We start from the raw sequence: 26,570 nt of genomic DNA, 5'->3' as shown, positions 1-26,570 counted from the left end.
CAGTAGCTGCCTAAGCAGCTGATCTACCTGTCCTGCAGGAAAAGCTGATTTCTTCATTTTTCTGCAATATTTTTCAAAGCAGTTTGTGGCATGGAGTCCCACCGAGACAATTTGAGAGCCTGATACAGATATCTGAGCTTTCAGTTCATTGATTGAAACAAAGCAAAAACCCCTAACCTTCCTCCTCCAAAAAAACCCCTCACAACCAAAAAACTACAAAACCCCCTCAGACCAGCAAGCCCCACCGCATTTTTCTCATCTCCGTTTTTCACTTTTGATCACGCAAAACATTTCCATTTCAGATGTTTAAAAAAATCCATTCACACATAGACACATGACTATATGAGAAGGCAGCAAGATTCCACCAGCAACTTTGATAATATTCACAGAACAGAAGAGGTGACTGTTCTGCTACTCTGGTTGCTCACTGGTGCTGTAAGAATATAAGCTGTATACAGTTACTTAAAACAAGACTTAAAGTTCCTATACATGCTTGGAGAGTGATGTAGCCACTGAGATATGCTGTATCCCGAAACAAGGCTCACCTACTAAAATTGTCCATTTTGCATATATAATTAAATATAAAACAAAACAGAGCTGAGTTATGGATGAATGCCATACTGCATGACATACGACAATTAGCCAAATTTTCTCCAACTTCTGAATTTTCCAAACGATTTCTTAATTCTTTGTTGAATCCCAACCTTCCAAAAATGCGTTGAAAATATCAGGTAACTAGTTATGGCTGCTTCAAAACTCCATATTTTTTGTCAAACAATATCTCTGAATTCCTCTTCAGACTGTACCAAAACCCTCTAGAGTGAGTACAGGCTCCAGTGCTGCAAGGAGTTCTAGCTACAGCTCTTCTCACTGATTGTCCTGACTGGCTCAGACAAAACTAAAAGGCATCAGGGCGCTGGAGATGAGTAGCTTCTGGATAGTGCAGCTAAAGGCAAAGAGGATTCAAATACTCTGCTCTGACTTATCAAATCACAGGCACACCTTGAAAGTTATTCCAAGAGACCCAGGGTAAAAGTTTAATACATACCCGTAATCCATTGATGTCCAAAACTACTGAGGTCTGTGGGAGCTGGGTATTACTGAAAGTCAGACACATACTGGGAGCTTCCATCAAAACACAGGAAATTGACTTCATGTCTTATTTTTAAAACCATTGAGATAAATCGTGAAGAACATTGTGAACCTAACAACTAATAAGCCAACCACATCAGTGAGGGTGCTTAAAGACTCTGGTAAATATAGGAAGGAGTTTGTATAACAAAAGGCGAATGAAGCAATGATGGGAGCAAAAGCATTTTGGGACTCAAGCAAAGAAATCTCAGCAGTGTCAGTAAAAATTGTGCATGTAGTTTTCAGTCATATGTCATTATTGCTGTTGCAGTTTTCCCTCAAATGATCAAGCATATTAGTTCCTACCTGCAGAAGAAAGCGCATCAGATGAATCTCTTTTATATCATGATATGAATAACGGGAACACATCTGGTCTCCCACAGCATGATCTTTATGACATAAGTTGAAAATAAATGGATCACTGATGCTGAAAGAGAAAAATATAAAGAAAGAAAAATTAATTTGAATCAAAAAAATCAGCAGAGCCCTCATGAACATCTGAGTCCTCCCTAAAGAAGAATAAAAATACTAAGAGATAGCAAGATCAGCTGGGGCATATATGAATTGAAAACAAAGCTAAATACTGAAGCCAGACTTTTTACTAGTTCCCAAAGTAAAATAAAGAGCCTGTGGAGACGAAGGGTAGGTTTGGAATTGTTTTAGTGCATGGAAATGAGCAGACAGCAACATTTTGCACACACTGAAATCTGAGAAGCAGCAAAGGGAGGAGCTAGGTGGGACAACCTGGTCAAGGCAAGCATCCTGTGGACACACACAGTTACTATAAACAGCAATTAATTTGAGCTAATAATTAAGCAATTAATTCATTACATTATTTGTGTACCTGTACTGCAATTGCTATCTACAGCCTATCCGACAGCAAATCCCTTAGAAAAACAACCTAAGCTTTTATCTGACCCAGTTCAATCAGTCCTTAAGTCACCTGATCAGATTGACCGATATTGGCCTTGGTAAGAATTGGATACAGAGCAGACAGTCAGGGAATAAAAACACTGTTACTCACTGTCCTACTGGGTTTTGCAGATGAGCACAGAGCATGCACAAAGAGCTAAGTCTGACAGACTCATTTTCAGTATCGATCAGTTTCAATGAATCATGAGTCAAAGATGATAGCAGTGTGCCAAATATTAATTGCAATTCTGTCTTGGAGAAACAATCAAAAACATATGAGACAATGAATCTAAAGGCTCTTGTAATGACTCTTCCCTATGAATAAAAAATAGGAGCCAGTGAGAAAGAAATATTAGCAACACTTTAGAAGAACTGAAAACCAGCAATGTATGTGTTTGCCAACCATCTCCATCTGTTGGAGACGGGAGTTCGTGTTGCACCTCCAAAACCTGTGAAAAAACACCTATGCTAGTTATGTTAAACAATTCTGTGAAAGGGTGGAAAGGATGACGAATCTCTTGCTCTGCTAATGTGCCTTTTGAAATCCCCTTGCAGTCTACACAAATTCTAGGTATCCATATGCCAACACCAAAGGCAGGTAAGAATGACTCACCTGGACAAGCAGTGACGAGTACAGTATACTTCTTCTAGAGGGGATAACACAAAGCACTCGCAGATGTAGAAGTGCTCTTTGCCAAAAAGCAGCACTCCTTCCAATGCTGTATGCCCGCGCACAACTGCCACAGAACACTTGAATGTGACCTAGTGTGGAAGCAAGCATAATAAAGTCAGGAGTGGGAAACAGAAGAGACAGAGACAGCAGGGAGAAAGACCCAATGATGCAGTAGGACATATGTTTGTACCAAAACAGCTGCCATCTTGATTGGCAGGTCTACAGGGATGTAGCCACAAAAATCGCCATATGACTGACAGTACATGCCTCTGTGGTACTAGTAGTGGGAGGATCTGATGCTCCTTTCCCCCAGTAAATCTATTCCTACCCCATTTATCTGTGGTTATATTTAGCAACATCACTACTGAACAAGAAGAGCTTGCAAATGTTGCAGGAGTTAGCATCGCAAAACTTTATTAGACAGCAATATTTACTACTCAGGCAGGGAGTTGAAGCACTGAGGAAGAAAGTGACTTATATAGCATCATAGAGTAAAATAGTGGCATATAACAAATATATGTATATTCAGAATACAGAAAAATGGCAAATATTTTTATTTAGATTCCAGTGAAATCCACACTTGAAAAAAATCTGGCAAAGGGATTTCAGGGTCCAGTGAGCAAAGAAAGGGTCTAACAATCTAGGTATCAATCTCACCATGGCCAGCTGAATTAGCACACGATGGATTGAAATCTCAGTAACACAGAACTCCTTACAGTGGCATTTTTCTTCTTATATTATACAGAAAGTCAATCAAATCATATGAATCTATGATTCTAGTTGTCTTAAAGATTTAGTTAAACATTCTGTAATAGTTTAAAAAACCTTCCTTGGCATCCAAAGATAGAGTTTCTTTTTCTTCCTCCTGAGCAAATGAACCTGGCCATTAAAACAGAGGAACTTCAACAAATTTGCTCTTCGGTCATATATGTCTGAAAGTTTTCACACAGAATCACAGAAAGTTAGGGGTTGGAAGGGACCTCAAAAGATCATCCCGTCCCACCCCTCTGCCAGAACAGGATCACATACAGCAGGTCACACTGGAACGCGTCCAGGAGGGTTTTGAATATCTCCAGAGAAGGAGACTCCACAGCTTCCCTGGGCAGCCTGTTCCAGGACTCTGTCACCCTCACAGTGAAAAGAGTTTTTTCTAACTTTTTTGCGGAACCTTCTATGTTCCAGATTGTATCTATTTCCCGTTCTTGTATCATTGGACATCACTGAAAAGAGCCTGGCTCCATCATCCTGACACTTACTCTTTACATATTTATAAACATTTATGAGGTCACCCCTCAGCCTCCTCTTCTCCAAGCTAAAGAGACCCAGCTCCTTCAGCCTTTCCTCATCAGGGAGATGTTCCACTCCCTTCATCATCGTTGTGGCACTGTACTGAAAACTGAAACTGGACAGTTTCGATAAAGAAAAAAGTGCGCTTTTTTTTTTCCCCCGGAATAGTTTCTATGGCTGAGAAACGGTGTGGAAAGGAAACAGACCAATACAGAGACCAAAAAAGCTCAACAATCCAGAAAATTGTGTGAGCTGCTAGAAACAAAGGTCTGATTTCAAACCAAACAGTAATTCCTTGCAAAGAATATCTCTAACATTGAGACATGAATTTCCTAATTTTTATTTTGTTGATTTAATCCTATATATATTCTCAGCTCCAAAAGAGCAGTCCTCTGGGTAGCAGAGGACTGTGGCCAGTTTGGTCTAGAACTTTGAACTGGTATCTCCTACATGCCCAGGGAAGGAGGCAGGAGATAATCATCAGTGCATGCCATTATGTGGTTGTATGTGCATGTATGCTTGCACTGAGAATACCAGGGAATTCTGCTCAACTTACTAAACCACAAGGTTTCCTCAAGTAATTAAATAGCAGAAAGAGCTCTTCTTCTCAAAAGGAAGGTAACAATGTTGAAACATCAGGCAGTTGTGGAAAATAGCTAAATGGACACAAAGCTGAGAACAAGAATTCTAAGCAATCCACCTCAGCAAACCCAGCCTCTATGCCAGAGAGCAGGTATGATTTTGGAAGGCATGAGGATTGTGAAGGAGGCCTGCACACAATCGCTGATAGGGTCGGGCACAAATAATCACTTTCTTAGTCGACCTACCTAAGGCAGGACTGGGGCATGTTAGCAAGCCTTGAGAGGGGAGAGACCATGTACCTCTCTTTCTCAAACCTTTAATTCTAAGCCCCAGTGTATTCTGTCCTCTGTACTACCAAATGAGTAACAGTTACCAGTGCTAAATCTATTTCTTCAATTTTATGATATCACCCCCAACAGAAATAAATACATCTGCACTGTTAGAAATACTGGAGCCCTTGGCCTGAGTTAGTTCTCATTTGGAGGATGGGGCTCATTTTATTCCAGGTGAGGTCAAAGAGGTGCCCTAGAGAACACCCACCAGGACAGTCTTGCACTGAAACACCAAGCAGCCTGATATTAACATAGATTAAATAAAAACTTTCCTTTTCTGTCAGGACAGAATCCAGTTCACCAGCCACTAGAATCATTAATCAGGGAAGCAACCATGACACAAGATAATCGAATAATTACCTTCCAGGGTATCGCCCAAAGCCCTGTATCTCTTGATTGCTCTGTTCATTCAGATGTAAGATGGAATTAAAGCTAAAGGCATGTGGTTTTTTCTTTTTCCTGTTTTTCAGAATAGCTGTTTGTAAATGTTCCAGTTGCACTTAAGCAAATAGCCATAAAAGAGTATCTGCTCTGCAGTTCCAGAGCCAGATTTCCAAAGGAATTATACGCCTGAAGATGCAAACAGTATTTACTCAGTTTTCAAAAATGCTGGGGAAGTTCCTGCAGACTCTAGTAATGTTAGCACAGCACCTCCAGGAAAAAATACAATGCAAGGAAATCAAAGTCACGAAACTATGTCACTGGAACAGACTTACTCATGCCACACAATCTCCTGAACATAGCATTTTTACAGAATAAGGACAAAAGAATGGCTATTCCAAATCAGTTCAGAGGTCCATCTAAACCACTATCCTGCATCATCGTATGGAAAGAGTATAAGAAATGTTCTAGGTATGCTGTGGTTCTTGATCTTCATATACCTTCTCAGCAATCAATGGCTTAGGGACTTCGTGAAGCCCTTTCTTCATCTTCATTGTCCCATCTCATGTCTCCCTATAAACACTCACAGCTGTCTCTAATCACTTGCTCAGCAAAAGCTATAGAAACTTTGCATAACAGAAATGAAAGCAAGGCATTCAAGTAGAACTGTATGAGGAATCACAGAGATGAAACCTGTAATTATACACCCTTTCTGCCCTTTCTGTTACATATTGAGGAATCCGAGGGTGCATCAGTTACAAAAGACCTGTCAGCAAACTAGGGTCAATGTTATTTAGGGCTGTAGATTTTAAAATGCCTAGGAGTACATGAAATCAAATACGTTGCTTTCACAGTTTTTGCTAGGGAAACAGATATGTGTTATCATGGGGAGAGCAGCAAAGGTCCACCTCTCTGTGCCACTCACAAGACCTTTCCTGCAATGATTGTTAGCTTGCTTGTTGTTGAAGTCTCATCTTACTTTGAAACTGTCACATACGTGTGTCATCAATCACAACTTAAGAATACATGACAGGTTGCTTCATTCTCTCCAGCTGCTCAATGACCAAAGGAAACTAAATCCACTTGACCTAGTCTTCAGTGATAGGGGCCCTAGGCTCAAGTTTAGTCACATCTGAACTGTTACAAACATTGGATCAAATTTCTTCTGCTTAGACTTGAGTGAAATCATTGCAATCACTAGAAAGAAAGCTTTGTGATCACAACTTTCCTTTAGAAGACTTGGGGCACATTTCTGTTTTGCAAGTAGTCTCTACTCACCCTCCCTCTCTTACTCCACTGTAACAAAAATCCCATGTAGGAGGGGTAGAAGTACACTCTATGTGTACTTCTCAGGTTTTAATAACTTGCCAAATGCTGCAAGGAAAGAATATCAGATATTTGAAAGAAAGGGAGCATGGCAGAAGGTTCTTGTCTTGCACATGATTGTGGGCACTGGGACTGCTCTTTGTCCTTGCTTGCAGTGATGAAAGCTGCCATCTGTCCTGGCCCATCATCAGCCTGGGAGGCTGGCATCCCTTAGCTGATGATAGTAACTGGAAGACAGTTCTGATAGGATTGTGCTCATACCTCTTGCACACCCAGACATCTCTGTCTCACCCCAGGCTCTGCTTAAACAGAAAATGCTGCCAAAAATTAATGTGAGCCCTTAAATTTCCCCTTAGGTCAGTTCACTCAAGTTCATGCCCTTCCCACTACTCCCATGACTCTCTCAGGAATAACCACAGCAAAGCCTGCCTGCTTCTTCCTCTGCTGTATCATTCTACAGAAAGCAACTGTTAGAGAATCAGCTGTGCTTGCCTGAGGTAACAGTCAGGGCCCTGGGGTTTTGTCATCCCTGCAGAGATCCAGGGAGAAGCTACAGCCTTACAGTTGAAAGACCTTTTTCATCAAGGTGAACACTAGAAATCACACCCCAAAATATCCAAGAAGCAGATACGAAGGGAGTACACTAGGAGATATCCACAGAGCACAAAGTAGTACGGTGAGGGAGCACATCCAGGAGAGTAGAGCTCTAGTTTAAGATTCTCTGGGGTTTTTTTGTTACACTTACAACACGAGTCAGACCCTAGTAGTACCTAGTAGTAAAGTTATTCACTAAGCATAGGCTGGGGAAAGGGCTCACAGAAGCCTTTCCAGAAACCCAGATAAGGCAAGTTAGAGGATTAATCATCTGCAAAATCTTGTCCTTCTTCAGACACTCCCATCTGAACACAGGCAGAGTTTCACACTGAAAACCCTTATTACTGCTTAGCGCTCTTTTCTGCCTTTACAATCTCTACTGCTCCAGCAGGGAGCGAAGAGGAGAAACTGGGGCACAGAAAAGGGAAATGGCTTTGTGCCAAGGACCTGGCTTCCCTCTGCTCACACCAGAACAGGTATTCGTCATTCCCACTGCATGTCAGCACATGTAAAATTCTTTACTGCTCCATCCTTGCCCTAGGATGAAGTGTAACAGTGCTTCCATGAAAACAGCCTGCCTGGTGGTTTGCATTTGGCTCTCCAGCTTCCTGGGGACAGGAGGGGGATGTACCTGATCTCTTCCCCTGGATATCCAGTATTAGGATGCTTGAGAATGGTCCAAAGTTGCACCAGGGGCGGCTTAGCCTGCACATAAGGAAGCATTTCCTTACTGAGAGTCTGGTCAAACACTGGAACAGGCTTCCTAAAGACATGGTCGCTGTCCCAAGCCCATCACTCTTTAAGACACATTTGGACAACGCTCTTAATAGCATGCTTTAGCTTCTGGTTAGCCCTGAAGTGGTCAGAAAGTTGGGCTCAATGATCATCACCTATCCCTTCCAACTGAAATTATTCTTTTCATAACTGCAAGATATGTCCAACGCTCCTAAAAATGCTGGCTCCACCAAGTGAGTGCAGAGCTCCTGCATTGTTCCACAGGTCCTAGATGCTAAACTTTACAGCTGCTCCCTCTATCTATTAAGCCTGTTCTTTAATCACCTCCTTTCTCCCAACTATGGATCTCAGCCTCTCTGATTTGTGCTGGTCCCTTTTATTATTGTTCTTGGCATCTCCTGTGCTCTCTCTAGCTTCTACTTCAAGGAAAGGCATTGTGCCCAGATTTCTACTAGGCCATGCCCTCTTGTTAACTGCAGATTCATTACCACAGCTGCTTCAATTTCTTACCATCTCGAATGACTTGCTGGCAAACAGCGGTCTACTTTTTTTCCAAAATTCAGAATTTCTACACCAAAAACAAGCCCTCCAACACTCTCCTCATCTATTACATGCTAACTGCACATTAACAACCTGGCAGAACTTCTTCAGGCTTTTAAAGATGAGGGAGGCAATCTTGCAGTTGAGGGCTCAGATTGCAGGTAGAGGAATCTAATCTCCCTGTCTCTGCTGGTAAACCGGGGTTATTTAGAGAGTTGGCTCTGGCTTTTGGTGGATAAGTTGACAGATTAGGCCAGGACAGGTTGCTATTTGCATTTCTCTTGCAAAATTCAACAGCAGCATATGTTACGCAATGCGGGTGATGTTACATATAACCTCTTCTTCCATGCCTATCGTGTGTACAGTCTGAGTATAATAAGATAAATGCAAAATATAATCTTCACCTCTACATGCTATAACCACAATAGAGTCTCAGAAAAATGTGTGCCATAGTATGACAGTTCAGGAAATTCTGAGAGGACAGCCCTGACAGCAACACCTGTAAATCTGCACCTGCACTCTGACATAGAATCATAGAATGGTATAGGCTGGAAGGGACCTTAGAGATCATCTAACACCTCCCTGTTATGGGCAGGGATGCCACCTCTTGACTAGACCAGGTAACACATCGCGACCAAGCGGGAATCAAACCTGTGACCTCTGTGTTGGTCATTGTTGCCAGCACCATGCTCAAACCACTGAGCTAACCGGCCCCCTGTTATTCTAGTGAATTGCACACATTAACTTGTGTGCAGGGAAAAACCTCCACACCGTGTGCTTTGGGCATATACACACAGGTATTAATTTACACTACTGTAACTACAGCATCAGTTCCAAACATGCAGCAAAAAGGTGACTCCATTCCCAGTTTTGAGTTCAAAGTCACATTTGTCCCAACCACACTGGGAGCCGTCCTTTTCCCCAGCTTTTACAAGTGGTCTCTGCTGGGTCCATCTGTAAGGGAGGAAGTGAAGCAACAAAATATCTCAGCTACTGGCCCATCACTCTCCATTAGTCTGCCCTGACCCTCCGTCTCTTGTGTCCAGACTGTGTGTAGGTGAGCTACAAACATCTACAACTCTTCTGAATGGCCACTTACTTCTTTATGTACCTCCACAGAGCCAAAACACAACAATCTCTGACTTTATGTTTCACCAGCAGTTCATACAAGGATTTTGGCTTTTAGATCTGCTTCTCACAGATCACTGAAAGCTAATGGGGACTATAGGAGACATGCAAAGTATAGAAAGAAACAGGAAAAGAACAGCAAGGAGCTTCATATAACTGGAAATGACACTAGGTCTAGGGAAGAGCGACTGCAGAGACTAGGACTCTCTGGGCAAGGGACATAGGATGAAATCAACCATTGCACAAATCTGCCATTGATTTCTGGCATTTCCTAAATGCAGAGTGTTTGACTTTGAAATCCAGGAAATGCATTCCTCCTTAGGTAGTTTATTGCATTAAAAAACAACAACAAAAAAGACCTATCTAAAGGCTGAACTTCACACGGTCTGGGTGTTGTTCAAACACTGAGAGCATGACTGCTCCCTCATGTGATTAGTCTCCACTTTTCAAGGATCAACCACTCAGTAACTTGCTTTAGCCTATACACAAATTATATACATTTCCTTTCTACTTTATATTTCCTTTCTCTTGCAGTCCAGGTGGTAAACATATCTTGTTTAAATACTTAAAATTATTTTCACAGGACTGCCTGAAGATGTTTTTTTTTTAATTGTATTTTTAAAGTAATATAAACCAAAGACTAGATGATATTAGCACAGGTGACCTGCACCCATTTTCTCCTGAATTAATCAATCTAGGATCTGCCCAAGCATTGCAATGACTTTTCTGTGCAGTGCAGTAGGTAAGATGGTTCCAGTTGCCTGCTTAAAGTACGAACTGCTCACGAGGCAGCCATTTACCAGGCAGGACTGCAGCGCACTAAGTGAGTGGAGGACAGCTAATGTCACCCCCTACTGCTTTTTTTAATACTTCTGTCAGCTTGGCAACACAGTGACTGCTGCTGGAAAAAACCATGCCTGGCGTCTCTGACGGCTTCCTGCGGAGTTACATGGAGAAGAGACAGACAGCCTGAAGGCTCAAAATGAGATCAGTGCATGGAAAACATGCCTCACATTTTTATGCCTGTCTCCTTCTGCTGGGGGGGATAGAAGTGGGGCAAGGAGAAGGGGCAGGGAAACGAATTATGTTGTACAGACAGTGAATCAATAGCTCTAGTAGCATGAGGAAACCATCATTTAGAGAGCACAAATGTGACCTCCAGCCACTGGTAAAGCATCAAGAAATTTCAATGAGGGTATTGAGACATAAAAATAAAATAATATTTCAATATCTGTGTACAACTATCACAACACTATGATAGCTGAGTTTAAATACTGCAGGTCTGACCCCTGGCTTCCACTCCAGAACGTTAACTCTTGGGTCAATGGAGGGGACTGATGCCACTGGAAGAAGCAAGTACTCTGCAAAAGATCAGAGAATGAAACTAGGTCTACTCCTCATGATAAAATCTCTCACACACCTGAGGAAAATGCTATGTGCTGTGCACATCTAACATGATTTGGAGTGAACATCATGGCGACTATGATGAAAGTGAAGGGCAGGTTGCTGGCTTTTGAGCAAAGGGATTAAATTGAGAACACCAGACAAAAGTTAGCATCCCCCTAGCAGAGTCACCCCTGTTTTCTCCACAGCTTTTGTCCTCCTTCAGTGTTTCTGAATCTATCTCTTCCTTACGCTAGGAAACAGCCTAGGAGAAGGGCATCCAGTCTAGTAGAAGAACAAAGAAGGAACAGCACTTGAACAGAAAAAGATGACACACAATGGAAGCATTAAAACAGAAAGCAGGAAGAGTCTCTGTGGCCTTAGAGGGAAGAATCTGTCCAGTACTCAGGGGAAGGCAGAGGAGAAAAAGGCATGTGAACAGAGGAAGAAAATATTTTCTATTATTCAGCAGGAAGAAATTTAAACATCACTGAACCAGCAACCTACACAAAATCGGTACACTCCTTCAGAGGTAATAAATAGATTTGAGGCACTGGTCTGAGCATGAGTAAAGGTGGGGAAGCAGGATAGGAATTCTTGGAGTCTCATAATTTGCCATGTCTTAGGCACATACAGGCATGAAAATACCTTGGTCACATGCCCCATTTTTTCCCCTTACTTCAGAGTTAATGTTAAATGCTCTTCAAGAATAAGTCCATATACAGAGCTTGGAAAACCATAATTGCTCTAAGGAAACAGATAGTGATGATGCTTACTGTAGCATGAATCCATCTGAACCCCAAGCTGAAAGGAAGAGATTGTCCTCCACATTCAATTCACCCTCTAAAATGCCCTCTCCCCAGAGAAAATTTTATATTTCATCTTTCTTACCTTTTCACTCTCTGCAAACTCCTGCAATATAATTTGTCTCTCCACACACAGTTCCAAGAAATCTTCTGAATGGAAACTTTCATGCAGAGCAGGGAAGAATGTTAGCTGGTCACAATTCAACTCTTTATCCATCTCCCTTTCTGTTCCATTTAATGTCAGCTCTCCTATATTAGTACAAAAGAGATCAGAGTTTTACTGGCTGCCGGATGACACTGAAAATGTCTACAATTTAGACTTTCACTCAATCTGTTCTACCTGGGGAAATGGCATTATTTATCTGGAAAAAAAACAGGCAAGGCAGAAGTAAAACCTGTTAATGCTTAAAGAAGGATACTTAGTTCAGGCAACTAAAGTAGCTGCACGCAGTCATAATTCAAAATAAACTCCTATAATCTCTGAAGATTAGGAAATCAGAAAAAACTGAAAATGGTAGTCTTTTGGGGACAGTCACTGACTGAACAGGGTCTTAAAAGAACCCAGGGAGAGATAATCCACTCATATCTTGCCCAAATTGTGTTGCAAGTTTTGCAAATTCATGCAGCGCACGCCATTAGGGAAGGCGTGATCTACCTTCTTATTGAGATAGACTGTAACCACTCTTAGACAGAAACTATGTAGTGCTTCAATCTTGTTTGGAGTCTAGAACAAACTACACTCTTACCTATTTGCCAGGCCCTACCACACTAAAATATATCCGACGATATGGCCCATTTCCAACAGTGTACAGTAGAAGCTTGACTTTCAGCAGCCGTAGAGGTGGCTGAAAACTATAGCCTTAGACTTAGATGATATTTCTAAACTACAGTTCTTTCTTCATCTATTTCCCCCCTCTGAAGAACTATTGACTTCTGTAGCATATTTCACTTCCTTAATCCCTCTTCTTTTAATGTCTCATGTAACAAAAAATAAATGGCCTTGGATAGTGAAAAATATTGACATAATGATCATATTTTGAAAAAAAATGGTTCTATTTTGAACACTGACAATTGGACAGGTTAATATTCTTGATAATTTCCTTCTCTCTCTATTATTTTGTCCACATTCTTGGAAAGTTGCAATTCTTATTACCTGCTTTAGCGGAGGGTTGGACTAGATATCTCTAGAGGTTTCTTCCAACTCCAACAATTCTGTGTTTCTCTAAGCTGTTTATCAGCTGGTTTTAAATATTATTTCAGAGGTAAAAAAGGAGTGTTTTGCTAAAAGCAGGGGGAAAGTCTGCACATTTCTTTCTGAGTTTAATCATCTGGGAGCCCTTCCCAGTGCCCAAGAATGCACAAAGCTTTCATTTCAAGTTAGCTTTTTTGCTTTCAGATCTTTCGGGTGGCAGCAAGAGAGCAACAAATTCCAGACGGCTTATATACTACCTGTAACAATTGCATCATTTTTTACCAGATGTTACAGTGGCTTTTTAGCCATACACTAACTCCAGTTCTCTTGAGCTGATTGTGTCCACCCTTTTGATGATGTAATTTAGCCCTGAAAGGTTACCTGGATTAACTTCAGAGGGGGAGGTTGTTTCATTTCTGTTTGCTAGAAGAACCTGAAAAGAGACTAAATATGACTAGAGTGGAATGTGTAGACAGATAAACATAATTCAGAACCTTGTCACAGAGAAGAAACACTGATTTAGAACTACATGGCAAATAAATGCCTTGGAAATTCAAATAAATTCATTTGAAAGGTTTCAAAGGAACAACTAAATGTAGGAACAAATGTCAACAATTGAGCAAAAGGACTATTGCCTTTTCAAAGAAGACGCTGCGTGAGGTCACTTATAGGATAAAAACCATACTACACAGTCTACAGAAAAGTGCCAGGATCCAAGCTTCAAATAAAAGCTGAAAATGTTGTAGAGATAGGAAACGTCTGATATGCTGAAGTGCTTCAGCCTGTGTTTGACAGGATTTGACACTTAGACACAAGATGGTAGAAAATACCCCACATATACAGTTCAATGCTTAGTTCCAACTACTTTTAAGCATCCAGCAATTCTAGCAGCCCTAATAACCACAAGACTAACAGGACAGTACAGCCTTCTAAGTGGACTCTGTTGCATACATTGGGAAGTACTGCACCCATGAGATATTACAGGTACAGAGGTATGATCAGGTTATACTCTTATCTTTCTGAGGAAATCTTACACTAGAAAAGAGAGAAAATCATTCTGTTGCTGTTAAAACACATTGGAACCTCTTCTACTCTTGCAAAATCAGACATGTTCATTGGGTTCTCCATGCATGGCACAGCATATTGATGAGTCAGGTGATGAGAACCAGAAGAAAGAGGTGAGTATAAAGTCACCAGCAACTGTTACAGAAATTGTGCACCTCCTACAAAAGCTTTCTACCTCGCTTTTCATCTGCATCGTTGACACTCGGGTGTTTGCGTATTGAATCCTCTTCCGCATTCGTGAAGGCCCTTCATAACAATCGAGAATCCATCGTGGCTCTAAGGATTGTGATGCAGCTCTCCACGGGCCCCTTCTGTAGAAAAGTTGCTCCTCAAGTATCATCCAGTCCTTAGCCGCTCTGCTGTAACCGCACTGCAGCATCTGTGGGACAGAACCACTTTGTGCCACCTCTGGCACACTTCCTTCCTCCCATCCAGCAGTGTCACCACCCCAGTGATTTGGAGGGATCTACTCAACCTGCTGGGTGGGACCACTGCAGAAGAAGAGCTGTAGACCCAGCAAATGCAGGTCTGACTGATCACTGAGAGTGTACTGTAGGAGATGCTACTAGTCAAACTAAGATACAGTGACAAATAAAAGCATGGTGCAAACTTCAACCTCCTTGAAAATGGTTGCTTTCATTAGGTTTCCAACCTAAAAGCACCCAGCCAGGAGAACAGCATCACAGATGTTTTATTTGCTCCATTTTTTTTCTGGTCAATGCTTGTGTCAAATGGCAACAACCATTGCTCATTGAAAACACAATCTGAACGTCTCAGTCAGAAGTGCACTGTGCTCCCTCCAAGCATGGCATAAATTTAAATATTTCTACTTAGGAGATGTGTTCAGGGAGCTGGAGTCACTAAAATGTCAATTTAAAGGAGCAAAGAGGTGAGAATTTCAAAGAATGAAAAGCTTGTTGGTCTCTGATGGCCAATCCTGAAACAAAAATATGTATGAGGTTTTACTAGCTATAAGCTTGAGACCTCTTGAAAAGATTTCCTAGCATCTAAGAAAAAAAGGTCAAAGTCCTCACTTTCGTTCCTTCAACCAAGAGAGAGGAATAATTCATTTAAACAAAATAAGCAAGGCTCCTGAAGATAAAGTGAGGAATCTGACTGGTGAGTGATGCTACATTACACTTCAATGATGATGTTGGGAATGGAGTATTGACTCATCAACTCTTAGCATTTATTTGAGCATGCTACTCATCTCAATTCTGAAATGCCTGAATTCTCAGGGTAGTCCAAGAGCATCCTTTCAACAACAGAAGCTGTTGCACAACATTCATGTTCCTTACCTGTATATGGTTCTTGTACAATGAGGCATATAGCTCCTGCCCGACTCTCCGGTACTGTTCCATACACGACACAAACCCCTAGAAGAAACATCAGAATGTATTACAGTGAGGTACTGCAGGTTTAAACTCTGTGAGGGTCAGGAATTAGTTGCTCTGTCTTTTACATGAATAATTAGGGAAGAAAAAGAATAATAGACTCTGCACCTGCAAGTCTGGTAGCTCTCCAGACAGTATAGATATGATGCAATCATCTGAGAACAAGATGCACACTTACACTAGGAAGATAAATATATTTACCATCTTAACAAGGGTCATTAGTGGAACTAGTTAGAAGGAGAAAGAAAATAGCAAATAAAGTTTAAGGCTCCTCCTTTTGAAGCTGGATTAGTTAGTGCTGCAAGTAGCATAAAAGAACAACTATCTGCTGTAGAGATCCAACCGAGGTAAAGATCTGTAACAATACACTCGCTCCTTGCTGCATAAGCAGAAAATGCAAAGAGAGGAATGGTCCATTTCACCTTTTTGCAGACAGTTTCCAGAAACATTTTTGAGATTTAGGAGTCTAAGTCTTCTAGTAACAGGTGACTTGGAATATAAATACACTATTTAATGGGATTGTGATGCAGAGTGTATGTGCTAGCTCTAGAGCTGGAAACTTGTAGAGCTGTGCTAGTGCAAGGTGACACCCATAATAACTGCCTCTGCTCCACTGTAGAGCACAGACATGCCCTAAACTCCAGTGTTGCTCTGTTGTTTCTGGAAATACATGTTTTTCAAGGCAGCCTGACAGAGCATCCTGACAACTTCTCCTTTCTTTCCAGAATGCACTACACTCAAAGTACAGCAAACCCACATTAAGAGTCATACATTTTATCTGTTGTTTTACTGGAATGAAATTCTCAAGCTAAGGATGTCTGTGCAAGAACAACACTGACCAACTGCTGTCAAGAGATTATGAGTTGTGTTCCCCATTCTGCAAACAGGTTATTATGTGGTCTACAGCAAGACACGCAGCAGCCCTAAACCACTACCTGTCCAACCACAAAATACAAGCTATGCTACCAACCTCAGAGATACACAGGCTAAGATCATGAACACTGGTCCAGTGTGGTGGGACCCTTAATCTCAGGGAGTAGGGAAATGAAATGGGCTTCATTCTCTTACTTACTCCTACCAAGACCCACAGGTTTTGGGGTCACAATGTTCACATAGCCAGGACCTATACAGAACATAAATCAGAGAATTTCAAACAGTGCTTCCTATCTGAGCCTCCTTTTCGAAAAGATCAGCAGAAACATTATTAAACTCAGCGAACATCCTCGGGTGCCAAACTACCATCATGTAAAAAACAACATAATACAACCTACGACATTCACTATCATACTAATTCCTCAAACTCATCTGTTAAAGCTGAACAAAACCCAAGCTTTCAGCTTTGAAAATGCTAGGTTTGTTCTCCCCTTTCTCCTAGCCATCTATGAATTTCTAGGTTCCAGAGCAACTTGAAGTATTTGTTCTCATGACATTTTTTTTTGCCTGATCAGAGAGACAAAGGATATGGAAAGGAGTGTGCATAGCTGAAGCACTGAACAACTGCTGAGTAAGTTACTGTCTTGTTTTCTCTTATTACATGAAGGCGACTGAAGAACGAGCACATGACTCTGCTTTGACACGCTGTCCAGCACTCATGGGACTGTTCTACAGTCTTGTAACTCAGATTTTCTATGCAAACACAAGGATAGCTGCTTCATCTGTTCCTTTCCTTGCCCAGTATCTCTTCATGTGACTGCTGACAAGTAGCTACTGGGAGGAGTTCAGTATCACAGCCTTCTCACAAACAGTCACAGGTAAAAATTCTGCTGTTCGACAGTGTATCTCCTGGAAAAAAGATTCTAGCTATCTTGTTACAACTACATGATGCCATGCTTATTCCTCTGGGCATACTTCCTTTAAAATGTTCCAAACCAAAAGCTCTCTGAAAGACTGACTTTCTTTTCCCAAAGTCAGTGGTACAGCAAATTAGGACCTGACTCAGGATGATGTTCCCAATCATTACTGAAAGAAACAGAACCTGAAAAGTCATAGTATACAAACAAACCATAAATGTATATATCATGTGCCAGACAAATATGTAGGAAGGATGCAGTCTTACTTGAACATGATTTTGAAGGCAAAATAAGATTGCTTGTCTCTCCTAGGAACTTACAATATGCACACCAAAGCCGTTAAATGAATTAAAAAAAAGAAAATAAAAGTGGCTGACCATTAACTGCATTACAGAGAGTAGCAGAATTATCTGTTCCTTTGATAAATTCCTGGGGATCAGAGGTGGCAGAGAAGGCAGAAGTTGTCCAGAGATTTTACATGAGAGGTTAGAGTGCACTCAGTGCCATTCAAAGGCTCTCGTGTCCACCCAAGCTTCCTTGACAAAGGTGAGATTGCTCTAAGTCCCAGCATGAAGCTAAACTGGCTATGAAAGTTGCAGCCTCTCCCTGCCTAAAGTCATGGATCAGATGGGTAACTTTTAAATGCATGGACTATGTGCCACGCTGGCAGTGATTCCTCACAGCAAACTGTCTAGCTGCTGTTTGCATTGTGCTATAATTAAGTTAACACACGAGGTCTATGTGGTGTGCCGATTACTGCTGGCTGCCAGCCAGGTCTGTACCCCTGCCGTGAAGTCACATTTATTGGTGTCTCCCTGCAGGAAGCTCCTGTTTTACACTGATGAAAGCCATTACATTTTTGTTTGTTTAAAGCATCATTAAACCTGTAATCACAGTTGCGGCCTCACAAAACTATTCCATAATTCATATAAAACTCCCATAAAGACTGACCTAGAAAGCAACAGCGTCTCCGTGCTGTTGAGTCAAGCTCAGTACAGAAGAGCTGAGATGCCAGCTCTGTGTGGACGTAGAGCTATTCAGAATAGACAATTAATTCCTCCAGGTGTGAACAATCATTTCAGATACCCATAGGCTATTCAAGTCAAGTCAGTGCTCTGCTGGGAGCTGTTTCAAAGTTGCTCATAGTCTGTATTTCACTCATGGTCACCTATCAGACCCCTAAGGTCGAAGCCCACATGGAAAAGATCCTCATTGACTTCACTGGCTCAGGTCCTAACATTTGAAACACATGACATGTCCTAAGAAGGAAAAATTCTGCTAGCTGTGTTTGGTAAACTGGAGACTAAACACTTCGACTTCCAAATCAGCTGTAACTAGCCATCTTCAACCAGATGAACATGTCCCTGATGATCATCCCCACAGGAAAACCATTTGGTTGAGAAATTAAACAAACAGTTAACAAAATTGGAGATGACTGTGATTGGAAAAAAACCAAAACCAAACCAAATCAATAGACAAAAAAAATCTGAAAAATATATTTAGTAAACACAGAGTATATGGACTAGGCTATTATTTATTAAGTACTCAGAACAAGTACACTGTAATGCTAAGGAACAACTAGTGCAAACAAGTTTCTAACAAATAAACAGTTCCTATTAAAAGTAATAGGTGGCTATCCCTTAAAAATGGAAACTTTTTATGCAGTAGATTATATAAAGCAGTGCCACAGCTTAACACCTATCTTGAACAAAAACAATAAGTCAGGTTGGATAATTTTGAGTTTCATGTGAAGAAAATCAGGACTCTAGTGAAGGAGCAGACTAAAAGGACATATTGATCCATCCTGGCCTAAAAATCGGAGAATTATACTGTGCTTTAAGTCTTTTTATTTTTATACAAACTTCTCTTCTTTCCAGCCTTAGACAATCACGTTCTAAGTAGTAGGTTGTTTTGCTGCCTCAGAATCCCCAGCCAATATATTTAGAGCTTGAAAAGTTGGTGGAATTCACAACCAATTTCCCTATTATTAAAAAAAAAAAAAAAAGGCAAAAAAACCCCCCAAAATAACCAACAATCTCTTCATGGAGAACTCATGCAAATCAGAGAGAAAATTATTAGCACTGCAGAAAGGTAAAAGCAGTAAGAAGAAAAATGTTGGCTAACAGAGAAATCCGCATGCAAAACAAAACCAGAGAATGAATTTTGTATATTTTCTTTCAACTAAAGCAATTGAAAGGCTGCTTGAAATAAGAAACAGTAGAAGAGAAATGGGGAAAAGGGAAAATGGAAGAAAAAGATAAAAGGCTGAGGTATGACTTCTAAGTTAACAACTGTCTCTGAGCTCTGGATTTTTTTATGTATGATATTTTTATTATTTGTATATACATAAATGAACTTAACACTTTTGTACCCCATAAATATTCAGGCTTGCCATAATAAACTCATACTGCCTGATACAGATGCCATATATGCCACAATTCTTTCCTAAAGACATATTATGTCATTGGGGCCCTGTACTTTGAGGCTTTCTTTGGGGAGTTAAAGGCCATGTGTTGTATTACAGAACACACACACACGTGTGTGCCAAGGTTCTTAAAAATAAAAACAAACTCAGAGACAAAGTAATTTTGGACTTGGAAGAGGCAAAAGGAAAGCCCAGATATCCAGATCTCTCGCTGTGCCAAGTGAATAGTCCCATGGATGATAGTGAGATCATCACACACTTGTTTTGAAGGATATGTTATAGTCATCTGTTGGTGAGGACTAGAGCTAGTGATATTAGTCTAATATTATAAATACACAGTACGAGCATTCATATAGCACTACAGCTATAACAAGAAAACCCCCAAACCACTATTCTTCTGAACTTCTTACCAGTCCATCTCAGAAGTCTGTATGAAAGAGGTGAAAGTCTTCTGCTTACAGATGAGGAAGGTGAGTTTCTGGAACATTCTGCTACTATAACCTGCTTGTGGGGGAGTGGAGTATGTGATGGGACAAACTCAACCTGAATTCATTTGAAACAGCCTGATAAGCCCACAAAGAGGATGGATATGGTGACAGGATGCAATAGTGGGAAGAGGAAACAATTTGACAAATCAGTTCGGGAATCCCTTCTACTCTTATGTTGCCAGTGGCAGATCGTATTCTTGTAGTTGATTTACGAGATACAATATATCAGAGGAAAAGTCCATATATCTTATTCCTCTGACCTGGGTTTTCACAATTCTACATGGTTCCTGCCTCACAGGAACAGATTTGATGATCCTGATTTAAGAAAACCACTGTATTTCAGGATGTGCTTGTAAATATACCTTGCAATTTTTATATACAGGTTGTCTGTTACTGAAGGGGGGTAGATTTGCCTTTAATCCAAGCATTTAAGGTACAAACATACACATAATACATATGTAGCATTTGAGCCTTAAGTAGCAATTGAACATGCTTGAAACATCTGCGGGTGATGACTGAAGAGGGAAGCAGGACATTAGTATCACTACAATAAGAAAAATGACATGATTCTGAGGGTGGTGAAACACTGGAACAGGTTGTCCAGAGAGATGACGGAGGCCCCACTCCTGGAGGCATTCGATGTCAGGCTTGATGGGGCTCTGAGAAACCCGTTCTAGTTAAAGATGTCCCTGCTCACTGGAGGGAGGTTGGACTAGATGACCTTTAAAGGTCCCTTCCAACTCAGTGCATTCTATGATTCTATCCTGAATCAAACAGAAAGGTTGCTTTTCTGACAAAATAAAACACTAAGGAAATGCCATTTTATAAAGAGCAAGTTTTCAGTTTTACTTAAGTATTCCCCAGCACCAAAAATAGTAAATGGCCTCCACCTATGGTGCAGCATCGCTCCTCTCAGGAGCCCCATATCCCAGCTCTGTCCTCTGGACTACAGGCCCTGACCAGCATGGATCTCCTGTCACTTGTGATGTGACTTAGTCAGGAAGCAGACACTTTATCACAAAAGTGATTGAATTTTGCAGTCACTATCCAATAATCTTCTTACTGGAAAATTCCTGAACCGTTATGACTTACATAGCTACAAAGCCAGATTGTCAGCAGTTAAGTTCTGAGCCTAAACCCTTTCAAGGTGTGAAAACTACCTTTCAGTGCTCCAGTTCTCATGTTCCTCCTTTTTCCACACATCTAATCAGAATTTCCTGTCCTGACACGGGCAATTAAAGCCCAGTATTTCTGGTCCTTTCCTGCTAAATCACAGAGAATAAAATCAATCCCTTCTTCATCAGCCTCACGAGCAGAGGATAGGATTACAGCTGGCATGGCAGTTTTGCAGACATGAATCTGAGTGTTATAGTAGATTACCAGAGCTGAGTGAAGTCTCCAGTTCACCAGCCCTGTTTTATTCAGATTTAGGGACAATCTGTATAACATCACCAGGTCTACTATTGCTACTAAATCTAACACAGTGAATCAGAGACCAGGTACACTGCTACCCTGTGCAAACAGTATGCCACCCATCTTGCTACCAGACTATTTTTCAAGTAATTGGCTATGCATTAGAAAGTGAGTGGGCTCATTGCATAAGAGGAAAAATTTCTTTATTAGTCACCAGGTAATGAGCATAAAGCTAAGTCAGATAAAGTTTTCCTAGCAGATTAAAGAGGAGTTTATCCTAATCTTTTGCATACACTCTCCACACTGAGAGTTGACTGCAGGCTCTTTTGAATCACAAAATTGCTATTGCCATGTGGATTTTACTGTTGCTTTGCCAAAATTCATTTAACTTGTCAACAGACTGTAGTTCCAGCAGTTAAGTGTTGCATGGAAGCTTCATGCCTCCACCCACTAGGAGGCTAATGCACAGTGCCAACTGCTCCTAAGGATCATGGATGAATTCCTGGCATCACCAGTTGGTTGGGGAATAGCAAACTTAATGAGAAAAACCTCCATATTTTAGTGCATCATAAATGTACCCACACACAGGGATGGGTTTCAAGAGGATAAACCCAAAGTATGGTGTACATGTGATGAGACTTCCACAGTGTATTTATCAGCTAAACTCAGGCAGCAGAGGCATGTCTACTTCTACAGCAACTACATGTACGTATGCATATATGCACGCATACACAAACACTCCTTCCACAGACGATACTAGTAAAGAGATGGATTCCTGAGAGAGACGACAATGTGTCTTCTAATAGCAAAAAAGGACAATGGGAGGCTAGACATGTTTGTTCTTTAATCCTGTCTCTGAAAATGACTTCTCTGACTTTGGGATAATTCAGTCAATCTCTTGAGGGCTCAGTTGTCATCCTGTTATAGCAGAGGTATTAGCTTTTACCTCTAGTGAAAGGTGAAGATCGGAGTGGCATTATGGGAAATAGCAATGCGACCTCTCTTGTCTTCATTTCTTCTTACTTGCCATTTTCTTATTTCTATTTAAAATGGTGTTTTTCTATGAAGTCCTACAGGTGCATGTAGCTTAGGGCTTTATTACCTAGTATCTTGATGCTTATATCTGAAAGCCTCATGCTCTGGTGTTTTCTGATTACATTTGAATCATGGCTTTCATTTAAGAAAATGTACGTTTCTAGTCCTTTAGCTGATGAAAGAATTTTGTAAACATTAGTGTATGCTTAGAGTTCAGAGTACAGTATACAAAGAAACTTTTCTTCCCTGACCCCTAAAATTATCAGTTATCCTAAAATGACATGCGTTTAAAGGTGACAAAATTTCTTCTGGATTATTTTAGTACCTATATAACTATCCTGGACTATATGGGCTACTCTGCAGCAGAAAACATGAATAGAACAGAGACAGGCACATCCAGGCTTTATCTTTAAATTGGCCAGCAAAGATGAGAACAAGAATAAATGAATGGTCACAGACTTCGGCATAGGTTAGTATCCTATACCTTCTCTTAGGAAAAACATTTAAGTTTATCTTGCAGAGATTTCTAGGACCTCCCCTGATTTCCTGTTCTCTACTTACACATACCACCATCAAGTTTACACCCCGAGTTATTTTCAGTCCTGCTGTCTGAAACTCATACTTAATTTTCTGGGGATCCGTACTCCTACGTGCATTTTGTACTGCTCCCTGAATAAGATGAGACATCATACAAACTCATAACTTTTTGATAGGAAAATTTGGTCACAATTATTTTCCTTATAAAGATTTCTAAAAGTAAATAGCATAAATGGAAAAAAAAAGAGTTTTATTTGTGTTTTAAAATGGAACAAACATAGAACTTGAAAAATAAAGAAGAATGGAAAAATATTTTCTTAAGGGAAACTGTGGATGAGAATGTTGATTCCACCCATAGTTTTAAAACAAAAATATGTTTGATTTGGTTTAAATTGCTTCTTCAGGCTTTTAAATCAAACAATCCATATGAAGCAACTTAAGTCAAACAATTATTAGAAATTAAATGTTGCATCAAAATTCTGGAAGAAAACAGACATTTTTGAACAAAGAAGCATGGAAAATTATTTGCTCATATATTCATCAGAGAAAAAGAAATCTATTTCAGTGGCTACCACTTGTTTCTAGGGTTTCTCTGCAACAAAATAAAACTTTCATCCACATTAACACCATTCAACTCATTTGGCATCATCGTGAAAATAAAACTCTGTAACCAGCACCTTCTGAAAGATGAGATTTCAATGCCAACAGCTTTAAACATTAAACTCCACTTGCTGAAATTCTATATCCAGGCTTAAATCTGAACCAAACACAATGTCTAGCTTGAAAGGCAAAAATATATTTTTAAAAAGTATGCAGGAAACATAAAAGAAAACATCTTTTCACAAAATATGTAATTAAATGAAGGAACTTTACTGCCACAGGACATAGAGTTAAAGAAAAAAACCCACAAACAAAAACACAGTAAAACCCAGGAAAAAATCCCTCTGAATAGACACCTACAGAAAGATTTGTAAGGGTTATTATTTCTTGTATTTCAGATTTTTAAGATGAAACTGATAAAAATCAAGAAAGGAACAGTTTTCCTAGGACAGATTTTTTACAGCATATTGTGCTGTCATACACCATCTCCTGTAGCAACTAGTACTGGATTATTAGGAGACAGACTGTGGATCTGAGTTAGGCTAATAATTTGTATTCAACATCGTACAACTTCTACATTCCAACTTATTTGTTAAACAGTTTTCTTCAATTACTTTTAGAAAGTTTGGTAATTTACATAAAATTAGATAGTTCTGCATTTTATGTTTTTGTGCAGTTCTTATCATATTGACCTGGTGGATTATTTCTTTATGATCTTGTAAACAATCTGAAAATGATAAATGAGAACAGTCTCAGAAATCCACTTAAGAGGACATAAAACTTTCTTTGTTCAAAGTTAAAGAAAGTTTTTCCAGCTTCCTGCAGCATACTGTAATTTAGCTTTGAGCCTGTTATTCAAGAAGATAATAATATTATAATGGAAATTGTTTAATATACATCATTAATAGTAAAGTGCCTGCTTTCATTGAAGTAAAAAAAAAAGTGTGCTATGAGCAGTTTTGAAATGAATATTTGATTCCAAACTTCCCTTGTGCATTTAATGACATGCTAATTTACATTTTAATTACTTCCTAAGAAATCAAAGCATTTGTTGACAGAAGAACATAATGTCAACTTCACGGTGCATTGTTGGTGGATAGTTAATGAACTTAATTAGATAATTAGTGATGTTAATTATCCTTTTATTATGAAGATAAAGATGTTACACAAAAAATGATCATTACAAAGAAATACCATTATATGTTTGCTTGTTTTATATTTTAAATTGAAAAGCTGATAAAAGAGCCACTGAGTGACTGGTAAGAAAATATTTGTTCAAGTAATAGTTGTGATTTTATTTCAAATATTTCTGTCTTCCTCATTTCACCTGCCATGAACTGGTAAGTTGAGCTTGTCCCTCCGTCATCTCAAATCAGCAAGCTCTTTTTGTTCAACCTTGCTATTCTTTTCACCACCTCACATGCCTCCCCACGTTCCACAACTACACTCCTATACGGTGGTTCTACTATTGTTTGCAAATCCAGGCTGGTCAGCATCAGCCTTGATTTTACAGTTAGCTATTGTAAGATGCTATAACAATGCTGGAAATAAGTAGTTAGTGTTTGAAGGCCCTGGTCCACTATTTAGCTCTGGGTTCAGCTGCTCATATTGCCACTCCCATCTTGGGTGATAACATCCTAGTCTCTGTAAATTCATATCCCCCAACTTGAGATAAAGCTTCTTTCTTACAGAAATCAAAATCCACTGACATACAGCATTTTGAGCTAACAGTGTCTTTATGCCCTGGGGCTGTCTTCTGTGTCCTAACAAGAGCCTAGGAATACAGCACAGAATCATAGAATCGTATCAGCTGGAAGAGACCTTGAAGATCATCGAGTCCAGCCTTTGTCCCAGCCCTATCAAACTACTAAGCTACGCACCCCAATGCAACATCCACCTATCTCTTAAACACTTCCAGGGACGGTGAGCCAACCACCTCCCTGGGCAGCCTGTTCCAATGGCTGACAACCCTTTCAGTAAAGAAATTCTTCTTAATATCTAACCTGAACCTCCCCTGGCGCAATTTAAATCAGTTTCCCCTCGTCCTATCACTCTCCAACAGTGAGAACAGACCAAGCCTTGACTCTCTACAACCTCCCATCAGGTAGCTGAAGGGAGTGATGACGTCTCCCCTCAATCTCCTCCTCTCTAGGCTAAACCACCCCAGATCCCTCAGCCTTTCCTCATAAGACTTATGTTCTAAGCCCTTTACCAGCTTGGTAGTCTTCCAGTACAACATCGAACACTTCTGCTTGAAAAGCCTTGTTTAAAACTACACTCTAAACGTAGATTTGCACACAGGCACATCATTCAATAATGTGTGCGTAGGACTGTAACTATTAATTTAGAGCAGGTTTTTTCTCCCTTTTCCCTTGAACCTAATGCAAAATCTGTAAAGATGGCTGCAAAAAGTGTGAAGCAAGACTTGACAGCCAGGAGCAAATGAAGCCTTGGTACTTTTTTCTGACAGAATCATGCAGGGTGAGAGCCCTGACCCAGACAGGACTAATTCTTTATCAGTGGTGCAGCTACTATTTGTACTAGGTAAGTCCTAGCACTCTACAAAACACATTAAAAAATTCCTGAAAGTGTTGATGCAGAGACTTATGCTGGCCTAAGATATAGATGGTGAATTAACACACAAGAAAGTTAAAAAAAAATAAATTCTTGTAAATCTAAAACTAAAGAAAGTCTGAAAGACTTCAAAATAACATGTTGTTTGAAATACACCTCAGTCTTTCTCAGACTTCAAAAGCAACGTTAACCCCTAGAAGAAATTTGAGAGGCTGTCTTTCTTCCTCTAGGAAATTTAAGTATAGAG

At 40.2% G+C, this 26,570-nt stretch overlaps 1 protein-coding gene across 1 annotated transcript in view; it reads right to left on the bottom strand.

Moving 5' to 3' along the window:
- WDFY4 (WDFY family member 4) overlaps nucleotides 1-26,570 on the bottom strand; it is a 136,639-nt gene that overhangs the window by 46,278 nt on the left and 63,791 nt on the right. The window contains 6 exon segments of the mRNA XM_009871628.1: nucleotides 1,438-1,558; nucleotides 2,657-2,805; nucleotides 11,896-12,059; nucleotides 13,384-13,435; nucleotides 14,243-14,446; nucleotides 15,366-15,443. Coding sequence (XP_009869930.1) covers nucleotides 1,438-1,558; nucleotides 2,657-2,805; nucleotides 11,896-12,059; nucleotides 13,384-13,435; nucleotides 14,243-14,446; nucleotides 15,366-15,443 — 768 coding nt within the window.

Source organism: Apaloderma vittatum, unplaced genomic scaffold, assembly GCF_000703405.1.
Source record: "Apaloderma vittatum isolate BGI_N311 unplaced genomic scaffold, ASM70340v1 scaffold1806, whole genome shotgun sequence".
Lineage (NCBI taxonomy): Eukaryota > Metazoa > Chordata > Aves > Trogoniformes > Trogonidae > Apaloderma > Apaloderma vittatum.
This window is presented reverse-complemented; position numbering and strand designations above follow the sequence as displayed.